General features: G+C 43.2%; 1 protein-coding gene across 2 annotated transcripts; it reads right to left on the bottom strand.

Moving 5' to 3' along the window:
- Positions 1-981: 981 nt before the first annotated feature.
- LOC306910531 (uncharacterized protein) lies at positions 982-7,205 on the bottom strand. 2 transcript variants are annotated; one of them, XM_079485119.1, is made up of 9 exons: positions 6,975-7,205; positions 6,730-6,882; positions 4,850-4,955; positions 4,654-4,774; positions 2,990-4,573; positions 2,364-2,526; positions 2,115-2,277; positions 1,750-1,882; positions 982-1,671 (listed from the first exon to the last, which is right to left on the bottom strand). In XM_079485119.1, the coding sequence occupies exons 1-9, from the start codon at positions 7,034-7,036 to the stop codon at positions 1,508-1,510; spliced, it is 2,649 nt and encodes an 882-aa protein (XP_079341245.1). In that variant the 5' UTR covers positions 7,037-7,205; the 3' UTR covers positions 982-1,507. The 2 variants fall into 2 exon arrangements, with proteins under 2 accessions (XP_079341245.1, XP_079341244.1); XM_079485118.1 differs by having other exon boundaries at positions 1,144-1,671; positions 2,364-2,532; positions 6,975-7,194.
- Positions 7,206-7,735: the final 530 nt, after the last annotated feature.

Below are 7,735 nucleotides of genomic sequence, written 5' to 3'. Positions count from 1 at the left end.
ATTCCAAAGTGATCATCCCTATGCCCTACTCTCTTTGAAGAATAAAGCTGTCAATGTGCAATCTCTAGAGGGAAAACTCAATTGTATTTAATGTGTCCGTTTAAAATTCATTTGGGGAAACGAGCAATAACAACAATCTCATTTTCTCTTTATTTGAAGTAACGTTATGTACGTCATCTTCCTGAAGGGCGATTTATCCCATTTTGAACACACTAAGTTCCCTTCCTGGAAATCACATGATAATTTTTGAAGCCCTTTAACCAAAATTACATGACACAAGTCAATAAACTTTGTGAAAAACAATTTTACTTTTGAAAAGACAAACGTTTATTTGATATAAACGCACATCGCTAGACAGGCAAGGGACTTAAGAGATAAATTGAATAATCAACCAACTTTGTGCACATATATGTAACACATAAGAATAATGATGTGTTTTATTGACTGAAAAATGAAGTCAGAGAGATGTCGGTTTTGCCTGTTGTTGATAATTACCAGCTGTGAATCATCACTACATGCTCAGGCTACGCAGTCACGTCACAAGTGAGAAGTGTGAAGTGAGCAAGTGTCCTAACCAGTGTACACGATATACTGATTCACTCCCTCTGGAGCTGATTGAGACAAGTGCTGTGGTCTACATTTTTTCTCCTTCCAAACAAAACCATTGATGAAGCAGTATATACCTCTATATATCTAGATAACAGTATCCTATATAAATGGTATATTCTATCAACTCTGGGTATCAATGGAGCTCCAATATTCTTCGTGGCACCAAAAAAGCACCAGATTGTCAGACTCTTGTGTCAGTTTCAGACTGATCATTGGTGCGAACCCTGCTCGGAGCAGATTTGGGTAGCAATGGCTGCGCGTCTTCTCTGAGTTTCACAGTTACTATGGTTACTGACTCTCAGTATAAGTGACCTCGCTTTCTCTGGTTTGACAAACCTCAGAAAACACAGTCTCTCACATTTCAGGGAGTTTTCACTAAACATCCTTTCTGAAACAGGCCCCTGGTCTTGGGCTCAAGAAAGGTGGACTTGACTACAGACAGCCCTGACTGAGACACAGTCAATGTCAGGTTCATTTCTATCTAAACTTTTTTGATGAATGCGTGTCATGTTTCCAGCCATTAACAAGGTTGAACCTTTACTTACTAAAGATCAAATCTAAACGCGTGTTTTCTACTGACTGGAGATGTTTATTATGAAAATAATTCTCATACAGCAGATTCAACTCTGCACTTTTTACAAGAGTACACCCACATAAGATCAAAATCAACATTTAAGAAACAAGTTCATAAAAGGTAAAAACATGAATAATTTACATCATCATGTTTTATGATAAGACTTCTGCTCTTCATATTAAAACAGATATTCCATTTTTTTCACATTTTGTGTATTATTTGCACTACAGATTAACATTGCCAAATGAGATGTGATTGAATAACCATGAAACAGATCAAATCATGATGCATGAATGTGTGCAGCTGGTCATGTGCTGTGGAGGTTCATCTGATGTCGGCCGGTCGGAGTTGTCGTTCTCCTTCAGCTAAGAAGATCTGCATTGTGCGGTAAAGCAGATGAACTCCTAACTCTCTCTTCCTGCGGACGGGCCAGGTTGACACCACACCGTAGTAATCTCCTCGTTTCCGGTTAGTCAGCATCTTCAGACCTTAAACAACACCGATGAAAACATGAATGTCAATGACACGCGGGACGTGCGGCAGAGAAATCAAGAGTGTCTCCTCACCGACAGCATCCACCATACAGGCCTCACGCGTGTACGCTTCTACAGCGATGACGTTCTGAAAACAGTGAAGAGAGATGACTCCATTCCCACTGTTCCACACCTGAAGAATGTGCTGCACTTTTGAACACAGCTTCTGCAGAAACAACATTACATCAACAAGATTATGTGTTTTCAAGTCTGTTCAAGACATTACACACAGACAAAGGATTTAAGTCCTTTCGTAAAGCCGTACTGAAGACTGCTCGAGCAAAGTAAAAGCACAATGTTTCATGTAGCCAGACTTCGACCGACAGACACTTCTAAAGAAAGCCAAGCGTGAGTGCAAAAGAAGAACACACACATGTCCATAATAAGAGACACGTTACCTTTGAGGTCTTATCTCCTTTAAAATATTCCAGAGCTTCATAGAGATGACTGTATGGTCTGGAGCGTTTGCCTTTGCCAATATAAAACACAGCATTGATGAAGGTCTGAAAACACTCTTTCGGGCTCATGGATTGACTTCGATATGGTAGATTCATCGTCACCCTATAAAAAAAAAAAAGAGAGAAGTTAAGTGTCTTATCATGTGTTGACAGGAAAGCATCAGAATGTGAAGTCACACAAACACACACCGCGGGTCCAGGAGCAGATAGTTAAAGCTGGATTTAATAAAACCTTCACGCCATCTCTTATTCTGATCGGCCTGATCGAACTGCTGACACAAGGCCTGCTCATCCACCTGACAGTCAGGAAGAATAAACCTGTCAAGAGCTTTCTCCAGTTCTCCACTGTAACCTGTAACTGACACACACACACACACGACACATTTCTACCGACAGCTCTTATTATATATCCGTCATTATCATTATATACTGTGTATATACTCCACACGTGTATCCACACCACCAGACTAAACATGTGATGGTATCAGGACTGTATTCTCAGAATCAGAAAATGATATTAAATTAATCGTTTTATTTCATACCGTTTATTTTTTGTATATGTATTATATGATCTTTTATCATCTACAGTATGTTCATTTATATCATTGATCCTCCGCTTCATGTGGGAAGTTACTTGACCTCCACCTTATGCATTCAAATCCTCTAGCAGTGGATGAACCCTTACAATCAGAACATGTCAAGACTCGCAGTACACAGATGTTGTTATTAGGGAATAACTGGCCCCAGAATGTCAAGTTTCCCGTGTAATATTCAGTATTATAGAATTACGTCTTTTTTCGGACAAGACACGTTACCTGTGAGATGTGAAGCTGGACTCTGTGATGTGCGTGTCTTCTGAAGAGATCTCTTGTACTTCTGCAGATATAACGGTCGAGTTTGAGTGTTTATGGGTCCTGGATCTTCTCCCAGTTGAATGAGTTTATTTCGGAGTTGTTGGTCAGTTAATCCGCTCATCGCCTCTTCATGATCGTCATCTTCATGGTGGTGATGTTTGACTGGATGTGGATTAGTGTTGGTGATCTGTAGAGATCTCCAGTCATACAGCAGCGTGTCTTCAGAAGAGCACAGAGAGCTGTTGGACGTGACGGGGACGTGAGTCTCGATGAGTTCGTGACCTTCTTCAGTGTCCGTGTACAGATATTCCTCCCGCTCGCTGCCTGACGTCTGTCCACTGATAATAGAGCTGTCGGCCAGCGTCCGGCGTCTAGCGTGACCTGACAGTCGACTCATGCTGTATCGAGGAGTACAGCCCGTCTGTCCTGAAGAGCCGCACGTGTTCTTCCGCGTTACAGGGGATTCACAGCCGTATTCTGCCAGCGATGCGATGCAGTTGCTGAACACCGTTCTCCTGCTTTCCTCCCCTTCATCCAAAGTCAAATATCCCATTGCATCCGTTTCTTTCTGACAGCTTTCAGGAATGATGATGGTGTCGGCCATGCTGTCGGGTAACAGATGCGTGTCAGCTTGACTGTCTCCGTCAGAGAGGTTGAGAGAGCTCATGTCAGACGTTTCTTCACGGATGCTGTGTTTGGATGGAGGGTACGGTGATCTGAGGGTGTTGCGGCGTGAGCGGGTGACGCTGGGAAGCGTCTGATCAAAGAGAGAAGAGCTGGAAGATAAACTCGGACTCATTCTCTGTGAGCAGCGGCTCTGTCGCGACCGCGTCCTCCCTGTCACGAACGGACTGGGAATGAAGTCCAGTTGGGTGACCTGGAGTCTGTGTGAATGTGACTCTGCGTCTGTTCTCTTGCCGTCATCACTGGCTGCCGGGGGTTCATAGTTTTCACTTGAAGTTTGGGTTGGACTAGTGTAGGGGTGGCTGTCACAGCTGTTGTACTCACTGGATCCACTGCTGACGGGAGGCTGAACGGTGCTCTTAAACACTTCATCATCATCGTCGTGGTGGTGGTGTGAACCCGGCCCCACAACAGTCTTTTCAAACTCATCCCGCAGCTCATTGGCTTCTTTAGAGAAAATAAAGACATCATCGGGATACGTGACATCGATGCCCTGATTTTGGAAGACTGTAGCCATGCGCTCCGATCCCAGGAACTCCGAGTAGTCAGAAAGGTTTAAGGTTATGTCAGAGGAGCGATCGAGTGACAGCTCTGCACTGGACGCTGGGACACAATCTCGTGGTTCTCTGAAGGTGACGCTCTTTCTCCCAGGACAGCCGCCACTCTTATCGTCCAGCACAGAGACTGATGTACTGGAAAGAACGGGCAGTGCATCACACACGTCTGACAGACAGAACATCTGACTGTCTCTGCTCATCCTCCTAGACAGACGTGTGCTGCTCAGAGGTTCAGAATGATCAAACATGCTGGAAACTTCCAGACCGAGCGTGCTGTCGCTCACGGACCTGCTGGACAGAATGGCTGCAAAGAGAAAGTATCAGAGCTTTATTTCTGATGCTGAGCGGAACACTAAACTATAAATCGTCAGCATGAAAGCGTACAGTATTGGAACTTGGGCACGTCGTGTTCCTCCGGTGAGGTGTGTGTTTCATACTCTTGAAGCAGACTGGCACATTTACTGTTCTCCTCCTGTTCTGCCAGATCTGACGGTTTATTGCCATCCTGAAACACAAACAAACCATTCCTGAATCCATCTCCCCAGTCGTCTTATAAAGGAATGACGTCTAGATGTCTCACCTGATCTTTGAGGTTTGGGTCTCCACCGTTTCTCAATAATAACCGCAGATTCTGAAAACAACCCCAAGAGGCAGCGATGTGTAACGGAGTCAAATCCTCGCTCGTCCTAAAAAAGACACAACACTCAAAGATGTCATTTGGAAAAATCAAGACGTCAATGAAAATGCTATGTTGAACTGTTTTGGATATTAAGCATGTCTCTCTTTTATGGCCTCTAGCACCACCAGCGCTTGAAAGTTTCCCTTATGTTTATGCTGATCACTTCTGATGTTTGACTGATAAGAGACAGAATCTGATTTCATGGCTAATTTGACATCATTCTGCATCTTCCAGTTAGCACAGACTTTGGTCTTCAGGTTTGGGTTTTTGTCATATATGATGTGCCTGCTGGATGCTACAATCCATCTACGCATATCCAGAAACACACATGACAAAACGTTTTTAAAAGCTTGTACAGCACATCACAGAAGGTGATGGATTTTAAAATGTAACATTTTGTGTGAATTTTTATTGTGAAGATCATTTTTTTCAAGATTTACACTGAAAATAACATTGTGTTTAAAGGTCCAGTTAATAATATCTAGTGTCAATGTTGTGAATTGCAACCAACGGCTCACTCCACCCCCCCTCTCCCTTTCCAAACATATGACGGCGGACAGAACATGGCCAATTACATTGCAAGGGACCCGCCGTGTATGATCTAGAAATATCTCATTCGAAGGTAAAATAAACCACACAACGCTTCATTGTGTGAGCTCTTTATACACCTCTGAACACACAGCTTTGTATATTATATTGCATTTCAACAGATCGTCCCGAAAACGACACACTGGGCCTTTAAAGCAAACCTACTCGACTAGAGCAAATAAAAACTAATTCAGTACAGGTTTTAAACCGACAAGTGTTTAGACAATGGAAATAACAGATATATCATAATGTTTTCTCATGTGTGTTGAATATAAACTCCATTCAATGTGAATGTATCAGAGAATGTTCTTAAATAAGGAAATCTATTCAGTGATTGGTCCATGTCGGCACACATCAAAGTGTCATAAATCATCTCTCAGACTGAGATCAGTCCTACGCTTCACTTAAATTACCACTGAGCTGCTTAATAACTAACTTTTAAGCGCAGCTTTGAGCTGATATTTATTTGACTCTTAAGTCGGTTCTTCTTGCGAGTCATTCTCTGAAGCTTGATGAAGACGGGCTGGGGGCGTATTACAGAAAGTTTCTTACCTTAGGTCTTAACTTAACATATGATACATTAAATTAGCGTTTCACAAAACTGGAAACACAGAAGCAAATCTTAACTTGATTTGGGAAGATCCCATCTCTTCTCTAGTGAGGAAATCTCACCATCAAGCTCGGCGATCCACTTTCTGGTCTGTTACCAAGCAACCAACACTGCGCGAGCTGCTGATGATGATGATGTCAACAAAATGGAAAAACAAAACTGGCGAGCTTTTCATTTTAGTGACGCGGAAATAGAAACTTGAATAAGTTTGGTAGAAAAGGCAAAGCCTAGCTAACTGTGAATATCATATTGCACTCTGTTATTACTTATACGTGTTTTGTAACACATCTTCCATTAAACAATCATGAATAAATGTGATGCCATTGTTGGACAGAGCAATTGTGAGCGTTTTTTCTGTTAGTTTTATATCATTTAGAAGTCAGGAGACAGTGTTGTTGTCCTAAAGATAAGACGCTTTATTCCTAGCTGTAGTTCAGATAAGATAGCGGTCGTTCATGATCATGGTTACGGAACAGATAGATCAATCTTTCCTCTCCTCCCTGATCTCGACTTATGTGCTGTAAACCTTTGAGTCCTCAGACACACTGAATGATGATGATGATGATGATGATGATGACGTCACCTGAGGTTTGCGTCAGCTCCGTGCTGTAGGATGAGTCGCAGACATCTCAGTCCTCTCTCAGACTCTTTACCGGCCGCTAGATGAACGGCTGCCACGCCGTCAGGTGTGATCGTGTTGGGGTTCGCGCCCTGACTCAACAGAGTCTCCACACACCTGGAAACATCAGATAAACACACGTCATGAAATATCAAACACGAGCTTTAGTGACACGCGTGTGTGTATATAATGTGCAGTGACGTGCTCACCGGGCATCTGTGTGATTGACGGCTTCGATCAGTAATGTCTCCTCGCTGTGTGTTCCGCTCATCTCTCGTCAGGAGTTTATCGCTTTCATCTCTCTGCTGCCACAGTTAATCTCATCGAGTCTCTCTCGACATCTCTCTCACACACACACACACACACAGCGGATGAATGTCAACAACAATGAAATTTCCCTCCGTCCTCCGTCTTCCGCTAGTGCAGCGCGCCACAGCGACACCTGCTGTCCGGCGGGCACGAGCGTTTAGCGCAGCGCCGCCATATTGGAGCGGGCGAGAGAACGGATGCGAGGAACCTGCGGTTTATCTCCATCAAATCTCACAGTAACGATTTCTCAACACGTGTCAATCCACGTCACGAGACAAACAAAGTACCAGAAGTGGTGTCGTAATCGTGTGCTATTGTGATGTTTTATCACAGGATAGTATTCCTGCAGGCACCTCTCGCCCGATGAGCTTTGTACAGTTGAAGTTTCTTCTGTATTTCTGCAGCTGAAGCGCTGTTTAAAGCTGTTGTTATTGCTAATTCAACACACCAAGTCTCTGTTATATACAGCTGTTATCTTCACGTTTCAGTATAAGAATATTGCTCTTCTGTGTTAAATATTCTTCTACATTGTCTGTCTTTGATACAGGTTTGTAGTCTTTCTGTGAGTCTCCATAAAGTAGATAATGCTCCCCATCCATCCCCAGGCCTTTCTAGAGCCCTGTTTACTGTGCACTACAGAAGAGTGTTTTGTGTCCACTAC

This window comes from Barbatula barbatula (genome assembly GCF_947034865.1).
Source record: "Barbatula barbatula genome assembly, chromosome: 21".
In the NCBI taxonomy this organism is placed as follows: domain Eukaryota; kingdom Metazoa; phylum Chordata; class Actinopteri; order Cypriniformes; family Nemacheilidae; genus Barbatula; species Barbatula barbatula.
This window is presented reverse-complemented; position numbering and strand designations above follow the sequence as displayed.